The 18,482-nt window shown below is 43.8% G+C and overlaps 1 protein-coding gene across 2 annotated transcripts; it reads right to left on the reverse strand.

Moving 5' to 3' along the window:
* Positions 1-3,288: 3,288 nt before the first annotated feature.
* Positions 3,289-16,068, reverse strand: klf11a (Kruppel like factor 11a). 2 transcript variants are annotated; one of them, XM_071413860.1, is made up of 4 exons: positions 15,883-16,068; positions 13,643-13,894; positions 4,413-5,376; positions 3,289-4,272 (listed from the first exon to the last, which is right to left on the reverse strand). In XM_071413860.1, the coding sequence occupies exons 2-4, from the start codon at positions 13,868-13,870 to the stop codon at positions 3,986-3,988; spliced, it is 1,479 nt and encodes a 492-aa protein (XP_071269961.1). In that variant the 5' UTR covers positions 13,871-13,894; positions 15,883-16,068; the 3' UTR covers positions 3,289-3,985. The 2 variants fall into 2 exon arrangements, with proteins under 2 accessions (XP_071269961.1, XP_071269960.1); XM_071413859.1 differs by having other exon boundaries at positions 13,643-13,992; positions 15,883-16,063.
* Positions 16,069-18,482: the final 2,414 nt, after the last annotated feature.

Here is an 18,482-nt window from a genome sequence, read left to right on the forward strand (position 1 = left end):
ATTGTAAAGGGTTTAAACACAGTTTCCCATGCTTGTTCAATGAACCATAAACAATTAATGAACATGCACCTGTGGAACGATCGTTAAGACACTAACAGCTTACAGACGGTAGGCAATTAAGGTCACAGTTATGAAAACTTAGGACACTAAAGAGGCCTTTCTACTGACTCTGAAAAACACCAAAAGAAAGATGCCCAGGTTCCCTGCTCATCTGCGTGAACGTGCCTTAGGCATGCTGCAAGGAGGCATGAAAACTGCAGATGTAGCCAGGGCAATAAATTGCAATGTCCGTACTGTGAGACGCCTAAGACAGCGCTACAGGGAGACAGGACGGACAGCTGATCGTCCTCGCAGTGGCAGACCACGTGTAACAACACCTGCACAGGATCGGTACATCCGAACATCACACCTGCAGGACAGGTACAGGATGGCAACAACAACTGCCCGAGTTACACCAGGAACGCACAATCCCTCCATCAGTGCTCAGTCTGTCCGCAATAGGCTGAGAGAGGCTGGCTGAGAGAGGCTGGACTGAGGGCTTGTAGGCCTGTTGTAAGGCAGGTCCTCAACAGACATCACCGGCAACAACGTTGCCTATGGGCACAAACCCACCGTCGCTGGACCAGACAGGACTGGCCAAAAGTGCTCTTCACCGACGAGGGTTTTGTCTCACCAGGGGTGATGGTCGGATTCGCGTTTATCTTCGAATGAATGAGCGTTATACCGAGGCCTGTACTCTGGAGCGGGATCGATTTGGAGGTGGTCTGGGGTGGTGTGTCACAGCATCATCGGACTGAGCTTGTTGTCATTGCTGGCAATCTCAATGCTGTGCATTACAGGGAAGACATCCTCCCTCATGTGGTACCCTTCCTGCAGGCTCATCCTGACATGACCCTACAGCATGACAATGCCACCAGCTATACTGCCCGTTCTGTGCGTGATTTCCTGCAAGACAGGAATGTCAGTGTTCTGCCATAGCCAGCGAAGAGCCCGTATCTCAATCACGTCTGGGACCTGTTGGATCGGAGGGTGAGGGGTAGGGCCATTCCCCCCAGAAATGTCCCGGAACTTGCAGGTGCCTTGGTGGAAGAGTGGGGTAACATCTCACAGCAAGAACTGTCAAATCTGGTTCAGTCCATGAGGAGGAGATGCACTGCAGTACTTAATGCAGCTGGTGTCCACACCAGATACTGACTGTTACTTTTGATTTTGAACACCCCTTTGTTCAGGGACACATTATTCCATTTCTGTTGGTCACATGTCTGTGGAACTTGTTCAGTTTATGTCTCAGTTGTTGAACCCTGTTATGATCATACAAATATTTGCACATGTTAAGTTTGCTAAAAATAAACGCAGTTGACAGTGAGAGGACGTTTCTTTTTTTGCTGAGTTTACATATGGAGGAGCGATGTCAGAGCGGAACGGGCTAAGATACAGTAGAATAGTATAGACAAACAGTATATACATATGAGATGAGTAATGCCAGATATGTAAACATTATTAAAGTAACTAGTGTTCCATTCCTTAAAGTGGCCAGTGATTCCTAGTCTATGCCTATAGGCAGCAGCCTCTAATGTGCTGGTGATGGCTGTTTAACACTCTGATGGCCTTGAGAAAGAAGCTGTTTTTCAGTCTCTCGGTCCCAGCTTTGATTCACCTGTACTGACCCTCGCCTTCTGGATGATAGCGGGGTGTACAGGAAGTGGCTCGGGTGGTTGTTCTTGATGATCTTTTTGGCCTTCGGGTGCTGTAGGTGTTCTGGGGGGGTGAATAGTTTGCCCCCAGTAATGCGTTGGGCAGACCGCACCACCCTCTGGAGAGCCTTGCGGTTGCGGACGGTGCAGTTGCCGTACCAGGCGGTGATACAGCCTGACAAGATGCTTTCAATTGTGCATCTGTAAAAATGCGTGAGGGTTTTAGGTGACAAGTTAAACTTCTTTACCCTCCTGAGGTTGAAGAGGCTCTGTTGCGCCTTCTTCACCACACTGTCTGTATGGGTGGTCCATTTCAGTTTGTCAGTGATGTGTACACCAAGGAACTTGAAGCTTTCCACCTTCTCCCCTGTGGTCCCGTCAATGTAGATAGGGTGGTGCACCCTCTGCTGTTTCTTGAAGTCGACAATCATCTCCTTTGTTTTGTTGACATTGAGTGAGAGGTTATTTTCCAGGCACCACACTCCCAGAGCCCTCACCTCCTCCCTGTAGGCTGTCTCGTCATCATTGGTAATCAAGCCTACTACTGTTGTCGTCTGCAAACTTGATGGTTGAGTTGGAGACGTGTTTGGCCACGCAGTCATGGGTGAACAGGGAGTACAGGACACCAGGTGTTGCAAGATAGCTGACTACTGGTGGCTTTTCAGCAGCCTGGTGGTCTGGGAGTAGAAGCTATTGGCCAGTCTGTTAGTTTTTGCCATGAGGCCATGACTGCCCGTGTCTGAGTGATGGAAGCGGGGAAGCTTACTTCCTGCGACACCTGATGTTGTAGGTGTCCTGGAGGGCAGGCAGTGTGCACCCAATTGTGTGTTTGGCTGTGTGTTCGTACCACCCTCTGTAGCGCCTTGCGGTCAGAGGCGGAGGAGTTGCCGTATCAGGCTGTGATGCTGCCCGACAGTATGCTCTCGATGGTGCTCCCGTAGAACACTGAGGGTCCTCCGGGACAAGCTGAATTTCTTCACCCTCATGAGTTTGAAGAGTCGCTGTGGTGCCTTTTTCACCATCGTGTCCGTGTGGTTTGAACATTTCAACTCCTCTGAGATGTGTACGCCAAGGAACTTGACGTTTTTGAGCGTCTCCACCGCGGCCCGGTTGATGAGGATGCCCAACCTGGTGTGTTGTGTGTCCATAAAAATACAAACTGGAAACCTGACAAGGGCTTTACTTTATTCACACACGTTGTAAAGTATTTATTTCCACTGAGTGGCGCTGTTGGCCTATATTTTAGTGGGAGCGCTTACAGGGACCTTTCAATATTTTGCTTTTTTGAATGTCGGTCAGTAAGGCAAATGGACGGGTACTGTGTTAGCCAGTTAAAATCATCTGATCATATTCCAGCTGAATGGACGTTTTCCAATTGGTCACGCCCCCTTAGCGCTCTAAAATACTGCAATGTGATTTGAGGAACGTTGTTACTGGGTGGTGTGATGAGACTGGTATTCGAAATCAAAGGGGATCGAGTGCAATTGTGTAACAGAATACGTCATATTGTCGTCAACAGTGCTGAGAATGAGAAATAGCAAGATTGGGTGTTTCATCATCATGTTATTGAGAAAATATAGAGCAGACTACCAAGTTTACTGGTGTATTTTATTTTGTATTTTATTATGGGGAAAAACAATGGGACTCATAATAATTACAATTGCCTACATTGAAAGCTAGTAAAACTACACATTGGGACAGCACTTCAAAAAATGTGACCATGTCATATCTATAGAATTCATTCATAAATGGATTACTCATATTATTAGTATGGTGAGGCTTTATAAAGTATTTATTAAGTAATAATATACTGTATCTGTAATTTAAAAAACAATCAAGCTATCAAAAACAGCACTTTTTAAGACAAATGTTTATTAAATAATATGCAAAGCAAGAAAGTAGGTAGTATCACAGTGAGGTATAATGTCCACTGACACATTTTAAAATATCAATAACATATATTCAATAAATGCAGATTGGAATACACGTAACATTCATATATAGATATTCATATATACATATTTATAATCACAGAGACAAATAGTAACAGAAAAGCACGATGCAAAGGCTTTGGCAAAAAGAGTGCATACATTTTGCTAAACATTACATACTGTATACATATTACAGATCGAAAGTACAAAACAAGCATAATTAAAAAATCCAGTGCAAGGTCAGTTTGTCTCTGTCCATGAATGAGTTAGCAGCCTATAGTTTTTGTTTAATTTAAACCCCTGGTCTTGTGGTTGGTGGTGGTATATTGTCCTGAGATGACCGTACGGCCTGAAACCCAGCTAATTAGGGGAAGGGACCAGCACACTGAGAGGAAGGCTGGAGCCGCTCGACGGACCCTTAGATGCCGCCATCTTGTTGACTTCAGTCGGCCACGTGGCGGTCCTCTTGGTGGTCATGTGTCGGCGAGCATGCTTGGTCAAGTGGTCGCTGCGCATGAAGCGCCGATCGCACATGTTACACACAAACTTCTTCTCGCCGGTGTGTGTCCGCCGGTGGCGGGAGAGCTCGTCGGAGCGGGCAAACTTCTTGTCGCAGCCCTCCCAGTGGCAGCTGAATGGTTTCTCACCTGGACGGCATGGAACAAATGGAAACTATATCAGTAGAAGATAACCCCACTACCTATTCAACATGACCATTAATCAAATTGCCATTGGTTAGAATATCCAGTAAATTGTCTAACAAGTGTGGTGGGGAGGTAGTACCTACCAGTGTGAGTTCTGAGATGGGCCTTGAGGTGGGAACTTTTGAAGTAGGTCTTCTTACAGCCGGGGAAGTTACAGACATAGTTCCGTCTGCGGGAGAAGTCGGCTTGTGTGGCATTACTACTCTGCCCTGAGGGCATGTAAACTGGAGCTGGGGCCAGGGGCAGGAGCTTGGTGTTCCCGAGGGTCATGACAGTCTGTTGGCATGACGAGGCCTGGGAAACAGGGGACTGGGGAACCACAAACATCACCGTCCCGCGAGTCACTGAGGAGCCCACCAGCTGCAGCGACTGGGGGAAGGAGGATGGTGACTGGGCTAGTATTGGCTTGGGCCCCCCCTGGGTAGGCATCTGGATCGGACCCTGATGGACAAACGCAGAGATCATCCCTGTCCGCCCATTGACTGGAAACACCTGGCAGAGGACCTGGGAGCTTTGGATGGGGAGCGAGGACCGGGAGATGGCTGTGGCCTGGGATGGGAAACTTTCAGTGGGAGGAGTGAATTGGCCTGTGCTGCTGTCAGGTGAGGATGGACTAACGTCCTTCTCTACCTTAACACACGGACCAGTGTTGCATCTCTGTGGTTCAGTCTGCATGGGAATGGTCTCGGCCAAAGAGGCTGCTGTAGGGTTTCTGTTGGAGGAGGTGTGCTGTATCCCTATGAGGGACTGAGGTGGAATGTTGACACTGTGCTGTGAGAGGGCCCTGTCAGCAGTGTGACGGATAACGCTGGTCACCATGGCTCTGCTGGCTAGCTCTTGAGCTCCAGAGCTCTCTAAGAGGGGGGCCGTGCCAAGTTGTTGGCCCAGGAGAGGGGCATTCCTGTGGGGCAGACCTGCACAGAGTCTTGGCCGGGTTAAGACTGGTCTGGGGCCTGAGCTGGAGCTGGCCAATGAGGTGGTGGTGGTGACGACAGCTGTGGAGGTGGAGGTCTCCGCAAAAATGGGGCTCTGAGGGGGGGTCATGCACTGGAAAAAAGAAAGAGAAAGATGAATTAAAGCAGGAATCGCAGGTCGTCCGTGACCTTATGCTGCCCCATTTCTGGTGTAGTGTTTTCACTTTGAACGAAAACAAGGGGGTTGAGCCCTGGGCTGGCCTTCTGGGTTAGGTGTGTCTTTGCGCTAATACCGCCTACTCGAATGACCCTGCTGCCCCGGAGCCAGTGTTGCCAACTTAGTGACTTTGTCTACATTTCACAACTTTTACTGGGAAAAGTTTCTAGCGAAAATATCGGCTACTTTTCAGGCTGCCCTTTGGAGTGTTTTGACACAGAGGGTTTCTATGGTTTTGATAGCATTTAGCGACTTTCCCCATTCAATTCTGCTGCAAACGTGAGTGGGAGAAACTGTCTGTGCAACAGAAGTCACATCAATGGTGCATACACAGACAGAGAAGCACAAGGGGAGGGGGTGTGCGGCTGGAGAGGGGGTGAAAACGCTACGTCAGGGACTGCAGCTGTGCCGCATCAAGGCAAATTGGCGCTAGGATGTCATCGCAGCAACGTGATCTAGCGACTTCGAGCTTAATCAAGGAGCCAATAGTGGATCTCACTGGAAAATAGTTGGTATTTTTTGTTATGCTTTGTGATTCAATAGTTATTTTGTTGGTAATCGACCAAAATAGTTAGCTATGTTTGCCTATTGAGCACACTGCCTGCCTATATACAGCATTGATTCCTACCTAGTGTGAACTTGCCTGCCTATATACAGCATTGATTCCTACCTAGTGTGAACTACCCACCAGAACAACCGAATACCCAGCGTGGTCAGACAAGTTAACAATGGCTCATCTGCATGACATATTGGTAGACTATGGGCCATCAAGTCATAGGATGGTCACATTAGCATTACACATGTTACACTGGTTACAGCGTAACATTACATCCTTCGGGAACTATTCAGACCCCTTGACATTTTGTTAGGTTACAGCCTAAATAATTTCCCCCCCTCATCAATCTACACACAATACCCCATAATGACAAAGCAAAAACAGGTTTAGAACTTTTTGCTAATTTATCAAAAATAAATAACTTACATAAGTATTCAGACCCTTTACTCAGTACTTTGGCAGCGATTACAGCCTTGAGTCTTCTTGGATATGCTGCTACAAGCTTGGCACACTTGTATTTGGAGAGTTTCTCCCATTCTTCTCTGCAGATCCTCTCAAGCTCTGTCAGGTTGCTGCACAGCTATTTTCAGGTCTCTCCAGAGATGTTTGATCGGGTTCAAGTCCAGGCTCTGGCTGGGCCACTCAAGGACATTCAGAGACTTGTCCCGAAGCCACTCCTGCATTGTCTTGGCTGTGTGCTTAGGGTTGTTGTCCTGTTGGAAGATGAACCTTCACCCCAGTCTGAGGTCCTGAGCACTCTGGAGCAGGTTTTCATCAAGGATTTCTCTGTACTTTGTTCCGTTCATCTTTCCCTCGATCCTGACTAGTTTCCCAGTCCCTGCCGCTGAAAAACATCCCCACAGCATGATGCTGCCACCACCATGCTTAACCGTAGGGATGGTGCCAGGTTTCCTCCAGACGTGACGCTTGGCATTTAGGTCAAAAAGTTCCGTCTTGGTTTCATCAGACCAGAGAATCATGAGTCCTTTAGGTGCCTTTTGGCAAACTCCAAGTGGGTTGTCATGTGCCTTTTATTGAGAAGTGGCTTCCGTCTGGCCACTCTACCATAAAGGCCTGATTGGTGGAGTGCTGCAGAGATGGCTGTCCTTCTGGAAGGTTCTCCCATCTCCACAGAGGAGCTCTATCAGAGTGACTATCGGGTTCTTGGTCACCTCCCTGACCAAGCAAGGCCCTTCCCCCCCGATTGCTCAGTTTGGCCAGGCGGCCAGCTCTAGGAAGAGTCTTGGTGGTTCCAAACGTCTTCCATTTAAGAATGTGTTCTTGGGGTCCTTCAAGGCTGTAGACATTTTTTGGTACTCTTCCCCAGATCTGTGCCTCGACACAATTGTGTCTCGGGGCTCTACAGACAATTCCTTCAACCACATGTCTTGGTTTTTGCTCTGATATGCACTGTCAACTGTAGGACCTTAAAGACAGGTGTGTGCCTTTCCAAATTATGTCCAATCAATTGAATTTAATGAAGTTGTAGAAACATCTCAAGGATGATCAATGGAAACAACAGGATGCAACTGAGCTCAATTTTGAGTCTCAGATCAAAGGGTCTGAATACTTATGTTAAGATATTTCTGTTTTTTTGCTAAAATAAATAAACTGTTTTTGATTTGTCATTATGGAATATTGTGTATAGAATTGTTTTTATTTAATTTTAGAATAAGGCTGTAATGTAACAAAATGTGGAAAAAGTCAAAGGGTCTGAATACTTCCCAAATGCACTGCATGTAAAATATACTGTTGTGACTGGCTTACTTGGTGGTAATGCCCCCCCCCCCCATTTAGCTGTAGTAAACAAAGTAGAGGTCGACCGATTAATCGGAATGGCCGATTAATTAGGGCCGATATTAAGTTTTCATAACAATCGTTAATCGGTATTTTTGGACACCGATTGTGGCCGATTTTTTAAAATATATATATTTTCCACCTTTATTTAACTAGGCAACTCAGTTAAGAACACATTCTTATTTTCAATGACTGCCTAGGAACGTATGGCAACGCTCTAACCACCTGCCTTACATTGCACTCCACGAGGAGCCTGCGTGGCAGGCTGACTACCTGTTACGCGAGGGCAGCAAGAAGCCAAGGTAAGTTGCTAGCTAGCATTAAACTTATCTTATAAAAAACAATCAATCTTAACATAATCACTAGTTAACTACACATGGTTGATGATATTACTAGTTTATCTAGCGTGTCCTGCGTTGCATATAATCGATGCGGTGCCTGTTAATTTCTCATCGAATCACAGCCTACTTCGCCAAACGGGTGATGATTGAACAAGCGCATTCGCGAAAAAAGCACTGTCATTGCACCAATGTGTACCTAACCATAAACATCAATGCCTTTATTTAAAATCAATACACAAGTATATATTTTTAAACCTGCATATTTAGTTAATATTGCCTTCTAACATGAATTTCTTATAAATAGGTAAATTGTGTCACTTCTCTTGCATTCCGTGCAAGCAGTCAGGGTATATGCAGCAGTTTGGGCCGCCTGGCTCGTTGCAAACTGTGTGAAGTCCATTTACTCCTAACAAAGACCGTAATTAATTTGCCAGAATTGTACATAATTATGACATAACATTGAAGGTTGTACAATGTAACAGCAATATTTAGACTTATGGATGACATCCGTTAGATAAAATACGGAACGGTTCCGTATTTCACTGAAAGAATAAACGTTTTGCTTTCGAAATGATAGTTTCCGGATTCGACCATATTAATGACCAAAGGCTCGTATTTCTGTGTGTTATTATGTTATAATTAAGTCTATGATTTGATATTTGATAGAGCAGTCTGACTGAGCGATGGTAGGCAGCAGCAGGCTCGTAAGCATTCATTCAAACAGCACTTTAGTGCGTTTGCCAGCAGCTCTTCGCTGTGCTTCAAGCATTGAGCTGTTTATGACTTCAAGCCTATCAACTCCCAAGATTAGGCTGGTGTAACCGATGTGAAATGGCTAGCTAGTTAGCGGGGTGCGCGCTAATAGCGTTTCAAACGTCACTCGCTCTGAGACTTGGAGTAGTTGTTCCCCTTGCTCTGCAAGGGCCGCGGCTTTTGTGGGGTGATGGGTAACGATGCTTCGAGGGTGGCTGTTGTCGATGTGTTCCTGGTTCGAGCCCAGGTAGGGGCGAGGAGAGGGACGGAAGCTATACTGTTACACTGGCAATACTAAAGTGCCTATAAGAACATTCAATAGTCAAAGGTATATGAAATACAAATGGTATAGAGAGAAATAGTTCTATAATTCCTATAATAACTACAACCTAAAACTTCATACCTGGGAATATTGAAGACTCATGTTAAAAGGAACCACCAGCTTTCATATGTTCTCATGTTCTGAGCAAGGAACTTAAACGTTAGCTTTTTTACATGGCACATATTGCACTTTTACTTTCTTCTCCAACACTTTGTTTTTGCATTATTTAAACCAAATTGAACATGTTTAATTATTTATTTGAGGCTAAATTGATTTTATTGATGTATTATATTAAGTTAAAATAAGTGTTCATTCAGTATTGTAATTGTCATTATTACAAATAATGAAAATTATTGCAATTTTTTTTTCTCTTCTTCTTCTTAAAAAAGATTAATCGGTATCGGCTTTTCTTGGTCCTCCAATAATCGGTATCGGCGTTGAAAAATAATCCTCCAATAATCGGTATCGGCGTTGAAAAATCATAATCGGTCGACCTCTAGAATTCCACCATGACATTCGGGGGCTCTCTGTATTGAATGCACGCACTCGCATATTCTAATAATAAAGATTTATTACCTTTTAATGTGGCATGAACACAACCAGTCATGATATTTTCATCTGATTGTCAAACAAATCACTTCAAAAAGTAGGCACGTTCGTCCACTCCAAAATAATCCCAGTATCCAAACTGCATGTACTGTATACTCGCGCCATTTGATAAATGAAAATAGACATCTGTTACAAAACACCATGAAGTGTGCCTAATGACATTCAGCGATTACCATTGTTTAGGTCTACATTGATTAGGCCTACATTAATTGATGAGTCTTGCTGATAAATGGAAACATTTTTGTAGCCTGAAAAGTCTGGACACCTGAAATAGGGCTGTAACTGTCCCGGTAAAAACAGGATGGTCACCCTAACACACACGGTCAACTTACTAAACTAGGCTACAATGTGTATTACCATCAACTCCAAATGGGCCTACTGGTAGCTAGTGATATGTTCAAAAAAATAGGTGGGCAAGCTAATTACCGGTAACGGTGAAAAAATGTGGGTAAATGGTGTTTACTTGCATTTACTCTATACTAGGCATACACCACTGCCGGTAGCCTACCCTTTTAGCCAATGCAATTTTAAACATGAACATGAACACATGAACACACACAGAACAGGTATCCTACATTCAATATAATACATGAGTTGAATGAAAACATGTTTTACACCCGAGTTATGAGTTGTCCATAACTCATGAGTTAATGCTTGGAGTCGTCACAGATCGTGTGACATAAAACACGACCTTTCGTTCCTTACATTAATGACATTTAGGACAGTCTTATTTGTCATTATTAAGCATTTTAACAATTGAATTAGAACATTGAATTGACTTAATCCCTCTACAAATGATGGTTCTTGGAGATCTCGGAAAATGCACTGTGTAAGTGTAACTATGCTTATGTGACATTTCATGACGTGAAAACAGTTCTCCTGGGCACAAATAAAAATGTAGGCCTATGCCATCGCAAAATCGAATGCTTCTAACCTAGCGTCAACTGTCTAGTGATATTGTCGAACTCATCAGCTGATCCAGGAAAGAAAACAAAGATTGATTTAAAAAATCATGAAGCTGAATAAATGTTCTGTTACTTCTGGCCACAGAGAACACCAGTACCTGCACGCACCTGGAAAAAGAAAGCAATGAGAGCTCTAAACAGCAGACTGAGAAGAGCACACAATGATAAATCAACGGATAAATCTAATGCATTAGAATAGACTACTTTTTATCAGGGAAAACAAATGGCAAAAATGAGGAAGTAGGCCCACAAAGGAAAATCTATGCGTAAAAGGAGCTCAGCTGAGGCCGGAATTCAGCACTACTGGATGGACAGCGCCGCCACAGAAATGTACCACTAGTTTGCACTATGTTCACAACTATGGAGAGCATTGAAGATGTGATTTATAAACGGTGTGTACGTTCTCACTAATGTACTCATATTTGATCAATATTATGTTATTGTTCTGGACCTGTTAGTTGTTTAGCACCCCCTAGTGGCAGTTTAAGTGCAGCAGGGTGGAATTTAACTGTTTGTGTCATGTGACAGGAAGCAGTTTCTGAAGTGAAGCAATGTGTGACAGAGTAGTTAGTTATAATCCTTCAACATCCTTCTATATAAGCTTTGTAAGACACAATGTCTGTAAGTACAATTGTTTATTAAGACAAGATAAATGTTTATCACATGTCATTTTCATGCTTCTGTTAAAAGATGAAGAATTGAGTTAACGGTTAGCTTCTTTGCATTAGCTTCAGTGCTATTTCTTTCCTGGGACGTCTAGCTGAGTAATATCAAGGATACAGTTGCATTCTAGTAACGTTATTTTATATTTGACTCTAGATTGAGTACTCTTATTCCTTATATTTAGTGCAGAGTTATTGTGGAATACATTCTGTGCTCTATACTACTGTAACTGAAAACATATTTTACTGTTTGTTGCAGTTTCACACTGTGATTCAAGTAAACTTCCAAAACGGCACCCTGCTTCTCACTGAGTTATTTGAATAAGTGTTTAGCTAACTGGATAGCTGGGTAAGGGCTATTTACCGAGTCCAGTATAGTTATCAAATCAAAATATATTTTCTTTTGGCATATGCAGGATGTTCAGCATATGGGGATATGGCGTATTGTACCGTGTACTATGAAGTAACAATTTGTTTCATGTTTTCCCAATGTCGACCTATAATGCACGGGATAGCTTGGACTTGTTGGATGGGGGAAACATAGTCAGCCGTAGATGTGAATATCCTAACTCTTCAGCTACACTACATGCGTCGCCATCAGCAGTGTCCATGTGACGTTCTACCTGCTACACCAGAAACCAACCAATCAACATTTCAATTCAAGATAGAAATAAGGTTTGTGTCAGCCATTGAGAATTGACCCTCTGTAGCAGGGCAGTAAGGATGCATTGTGGTTATACCGGCTCTTATGACCTTCTAGTAAGAGATGAAAGGTGGGAACCAGGAACAGCACATAACAGTTTGTGGTCTGGAGGTGAGGGACCTGGCAACAGAGTTGTTATTCTAAGCTGCTGTGTGTGGAAAGTATTGGCCTCCCATGATCCGCTTCAGCAAATTTTAGGCTTTATTCCTGGGAGCTGGTAGCTAACTGTATATGTCCTGCCATGTGTGTGTGTGTTTCGTTTAAGTTCTACAAGTGTTCAGTTATCATTGTAATTGTCCCATCTCTTATTTGCGGAAGTGTCAATGGCCTTTCCAAACCAAAAATGTCAGAATACAGACAATGTTAGCTAGCTAGCTAAGTATGTGTTAGCTAGCTTGAACACTGAACACACTACGGTTAGCAGCTAATGTAGCTAGCAGGCTAAAAATGCAACCAACACTTACAGTGCAATCGGAAAGTATTCAGACCCCTTGACTTTTCCCACATTTTGTTAAAAGCCTTTGTTACAAACAAGATTCTCTGGTCTGATGAAACCAAGATTGAACTCTTTGGCCTGCATGCCAAGTGTTACGTCTGGAGGAAACATGGCACCATCCCTACGGTGAAGCATGGTGGTGGCAGCGTCATACTGTGGGGATGTTTTTCAGTGGCAAGGACTGGGAGACTAGTCAGGATCGAGGGATGAACGGAGCAAAGTAGAGAGTGATCCTTGATGAAAACCTGCTCCAGAGCGCTCAGGACCTCAGACTGGGGCGAAGGTTCACCTTCAAACAGGACAACGACCCTAAGCACACAGCCAAGACAACACGGGAGTGGCTTCGGGACAAGTCTCTGAATGTTCTTGAGTGGCCCAGCCAGAGCCCGGACTTGAACCCGATCGAACATCTCTGGAGACCTGAAAATAGCGCTGCAGCAACCTGACAGAGCTTGAGAGGATCTGCAGGGAAGAATGGGAGAAATTGCCCAAATAAAGGTGTGCCAAGCTTATAGCGTCGTACCCAAGAAGACTCTCGAGGCTGTCATCGCTGCCAAAGGTGCTTCAACAAAGTACTGTGTAAAAGGTCTGAATACTTATGTAAATGTGATATTTCAGTTTTTTTTTGCTTTGTCATTATGGGGTATTGTGTGTAGATTGATGACAATTTAATACATTTTAGAATAAGGCTGTAATGTAACAAGTGTGGAAAAAGTCAAGGGGTCTGAATATTTGGTTGCCCACACCCTGCGGATTCCTGCTTTAAACATTTTAACTCTCAAATGTGACACAAACCCATTCAATTCTCTATTCCAAAAAAGCTGATTGTAGTTTTGATTAAAATGGCAGCCGTTGGTTAGTCCCAACCAATAATTTTTCTATACTCAGGCTACTAGACTAACTACGTTAGCATAGAAAAGTGATATTTTACAGTAGAAATTCAAACCACTGAGGCCTACATAATGGGATTCCACTCACCAGTGATGAGAGTGCGATCAGATCCTTGGGGGACTCTATGCTCTCAGGGTGTAGGAGGAGAGAGTCGCAGGAGTCAGAGGTAGGTGTCAAGGGGCGTGGCTTGTGGTTTGCTGACCTTTGACGCCAGGAGCTCATGCTGACGAGCGCCTCGGCGGCCTCCAGGTCGTGGTACTCAAAGGTGCTGCAGCAGGACTGCTCACTGTCGTACCTGTTCCTCTCCATCATCATCACCCTGATGTCCGTTAGATCAGCCTGATGGGAGGCCACAGGGAAAATGCACCGCCAATCACCATCTGTGTCCCAAAATGGAACCCTTTTCCCTATATAGTGCACTACCTTTGACCAGAGCCCTATGGGCCATTAGATCAGACGGAGTGTGGGAGAGAATGAGTTCACAACGAGGATGCACCGTTAATCAGACCAGAAATCAGTTTAGGCAATACTAACATGCACTCTAGTCTATTTATTCCCCCACCCCCCAAATAAAGAAAATTCTTTGCAAAAACTTAAATTGAGACTGGCCCAGTGGGCTGAAGATGGACCAGCCCATCTGGCATTTGCCCAAACTGCCCATTAGCCAGTCCACTCCGTACTGCTGCTCTTTAATTATTTTTTGCCTATATTTTTTTTTACTTAACTCTTATTTTTCTAAACTGCATTGTTGGTTAAGGGCTTGTAAGTAAGCATTTCACTGTTGTATTCGGTGCATGTGACAAATACAATTTGATTTGATCACAATTACAGCTCAATCGCTTCTGATGGCTGCAGACTCTTTTCAACACTGACATGATCTCACTAAATATCTCTAGAGTCCTACTACTGCAATGGTTCCCTCAGATGGTTTCAGCTCAAGTCCTGAACCATATAAGCCTCAAAATGGTGGAAAACACATAGACAGTAGTCAACGAACAAGGGTTGGGTATTCTTCTAGATGTGCATGTAGCCATGTAGTGCGGTTTGTTGTCATACGCTGAATGCTCAGCTGCACGTAGTGAGGCTGCTAGCTGCTTTAGAGGAATGGCGAGAGAGAGAGGGGCCCCACTGCAACGCTAGGTTAACGGCAGCCATTTGAGCGGGTGGCTGGCAGGTGGGTGCATCCAATCCTCCCAGTTCCCAGTAGCTCACATAACATTGGACATGACCAAAAATAGACATGTGAGTAATGTGCTACATCAACAACAAAACCCCAGAATAGTCGATTTGATTAACATGCAAGAACTGTGGAGGGGGTGTGGGCTGCATCAGGAAGTATTGGTTTGAATTGAGAACCCCCTCATCTTATTTAACTGCTTGAGGACACTCTCCAGCAATAACAACCAGCCACTTGTTTTATTGACACACATGGAAGCAGCTCATAATCCAATTCCAATCTTCATGCTTTTATCAATTAGCTAACCTATGAATCAATCGTCAATTTATGTCCAAAATGTTCAACCAAGCAGACTGATAAATGGCACATAGTAATACAGCAAACACAGTAGTCTAGTTGAGCCCCGCTAAAATGCAAAATGAGATGTACAGTTCCATTTGGCTTTTAGGGGCCACAATTACAATGTAACACGATATCAAATAACATTTTATTCGTCACATACACAGTTTACAGCAGGTATATAATGTGCAACGAAATGCTTATGCGCTAGTTCCCGCAACAATGCAGTACATTAATCAATAATAACAATAAAAGTAAAAAACAAAACACGTAATGGAGTAGGTAGTATGCATATTAATAATGGCTGTATTTACAAATATAAGATGGGCAGGGACTTGGTCACGCAGTAGAATAAATAGTATATAACTGAACAGTAGCGTTGTGTGTGTGTGTGTGTGTGAGAGAGTTCTACGCGCGTGTGTGAGTTCTGAGCGCATGTGTGTGTTTGTTTGTGTAACAATGTGTGTGTGTGTACCAATTTCAAATAACAACGTATAATCATATTGACAAAAGTATTATTACAATGTAACAATGCAGTGCTATAAAGCGGATATAATGTAGCAATGTGTGATCACACATTTGATACAGTGGCCGTTGCGCAGGGATACACTAGTTTCATTCTGACTAGTTTCATTCTGAATAAACCAGACTGCCTGGGTTAAAAAACATCACGTCCAACTTGGGCTGCTTGCTTCAATGCATTCAATTGAAGTTATATAATAATGTAATGTGTGTGTATGGAACTTATCGATGGTCTTGAAATACCTGAAGATCACTGATTTAAATTTAAAGTAAAAATCAATCAACTTACCCGACAAGATTGCTATTGAATTCGGGGGTGATGTGAAAGTCACCATATGGAAAGTATGAGTAAAACAATAATAGTAGAGACAGTAGCAATTTAACCACTCAACGAGCCCTGAGCACACAAGTATTCCCGCTGCCAGTTGTTGAGACTGGCCTTAGCTGAGTGAATCAAAAGGGGAGACGAAAAAAACAGAAACAAAATTCATAGCAGACTGGCGGGTGGTAACATGTTACCAATCAAAAACAAAGGTGTAGCGGACGTCGTCCAATCAGAGCGCAAGCAGCGCGTGATCAGTACGTGTCTGCGTCGCGATTGGAGCAAAGAGGGTGCGTGGCTGTTGGAAGGCGTGACGAAGGAGTCAGTGGTGTCAGAGTAAACCCGGTGAACTCAATGCTCGAGAACTAGGGGAAAGGTTGAAACGGCGAATCGTGAGATACTTGCACGCGTCTGGCTTGCTTTGGAACGAGAGCGCGCGCTAAGCGGGCATGCGCAAAATGGGCACAAAGAAATGAATAGGGAAACTGCAGAATGTAATACGTTGGCTTCGAAAATAAAGAATTAGCTGTTTTTTATTTTATAAATCCGATAATATCTTATAGCGTCTAAATTGTTTTATTATCGATTAGTGTAATTGCATTGTAAAAATCTGGTTTATAAATGCCTGTTACTCTAAGTGTAAATAAATGTTGTGAATCAATCGGGTCATAAAATTCATATTAGAGATTTTACATTTATTTTATATATACAGTAATAAGATTATACAATTAGGCTATTATGATAGTTTTCATTTTCTGATCTATGGGAATATATGTTGAAATATAAATAGAGCTTCATCGTTATGACATTCTGAACAATTACGTCAATACCCATAGTAAACAAAAACAATCCCACAATTTTTTAAAGTAAATAATCAAATTATGTAACATGATCAAATAGGATCACAGAGTAGTGTGTGGAAGAATAGAAAATATCAACAAAGGGCCCACTGAAACACTTCTAAAATGCACAAATTACAGAATGTATAACATACTGAAATGTAATTTATATTTATTTCAATGTATATTTAAATGTTAAATGTACACTCGGTGGTCAGTTTATAAGGTAAACCCATATAGTACCGTGTCGGACCCCTTTGCCTCCAGAACAGCCCGAATTCTTTGGGGCATGGAAACGTTGCTCAATTGGTATCAAGGGACCTAACGTGTGCCAGGAAAACATTCCCCACACAATTACACCACCACCACCAGCCTGTATCGTTGACACCAGACAGGAAAGGGCCATGCTGCTTATGCCAAATCTTGATTCTACCATGAGCATGACACAACAGGAACCGCGATTCGTCAAACCAGGCGTTGTTTTTCCACTCATCAATTGCCCAGTGTTGGTGATCGCGTGCCCGCTGGAGCCGCTTCTTTTTGTGTTTAGCAAATAGGAGTGGAACCCGGTGTGGTCGTCTGCTGTAATAGCCCATCCGTGACAAGGACCGACGAGTTGTGTGTTCCGAGATGCCGTTCTGCACAACACTGTTGTACTGCGGTGTTATTTACCGGTTTATGGCCCGCTGTTAGCTTGCACGATTCTTGCCATTCTCCTTCGATCTCTCATCAACAAGCTGTTTTCACTCACAGGACTGCTACTGACTGGATGTTTTTTGTTTTTCTCACTATTCTCAGTAAACCCTAGACACTGTTGTGCGTGAAAAGCCCAGGAGGCTGGTTATGAGATACTACAACAGGCGTGCCTTGCACCGACAATCATACCATGTTCAAAGTCACTTAGATCACTCGCTTTGCCCATTCTAATGTTCAATCAAACAGTAACTGAGTGCCTCGATGCCTGTCTGCCTGCTTTATATAGCAAGCCACGGGCACATGACTCACTGTCTGTAGGAGCGAACCATTTTCGTAAAACGGGGTGAGTGTATATTTCAGTTTAGGTATATACAAGCTATGCAGTGGAGGCTGCTGAGGGGTGGACGGCTCATAATAATGGCTGGAATGGAGTCAATGGAATGGTATAAACCAAATGGAAAACACTTATTTGATGTTCTTCATACCATTCCATTGACTCCATTCCAGCCATTATTATGAGCCGTCCTCCCCTCAGCAGCCTCCACTGTTTCTGTGTCTCTTATTGTCTTCCTGTGCGCTGTGCCGTTTTCCTCCTCTCCCGTCTCTTATGACTGAATCCCGAATCTGCACCCCACTCTCCTGCCCCCTTTCCCTCCCTTCCCTCCCTCCCGCCCCCTTTTCCCTCCTTTCCCCCCTCCAGCTGGTGAACCCAAGGACTCCTATGCATTGAGGTTGGTAACAGGCTTCCTATAAATAATTTCAGGGTGGGGCCTGGAAGGGAGCTCGCTTCACCCCTTTTGTTGTGGTTGTACATTACATTAACCCTTAAAAGGACCTTTTTATTTCACTTGGTGCTGCCCAGGCTTGAGCACATCCAGGTCCAATGGGCTTTTCTCCATTTGACAGTGAACTGAACCACAGAAAATGAGCACCACTTGTGTAAATAAGAAATGCAGCAGAAGTCTTCCATGTCGTGCGATCTTGGAGGGTTGAGAGAGAATACATCAGTCATTCAGTCTGAGATAGAGGCAG

This window comes from Salvelinus alpinus, chromosome 8 (assembly GCF_045679555.1).
Source record: "Salvelinus alpinus chromosome 8, SLU_Salpinus.1, whole genome shotgun sequence".
Classification (NCBI taxonomy): domain Eukaryota; kingdom Metazoa; phylum Chordata; class Actinopteri; order Salmoniformes; family Salmonidae; genus Salvelinus; species Salvelinus alpinus.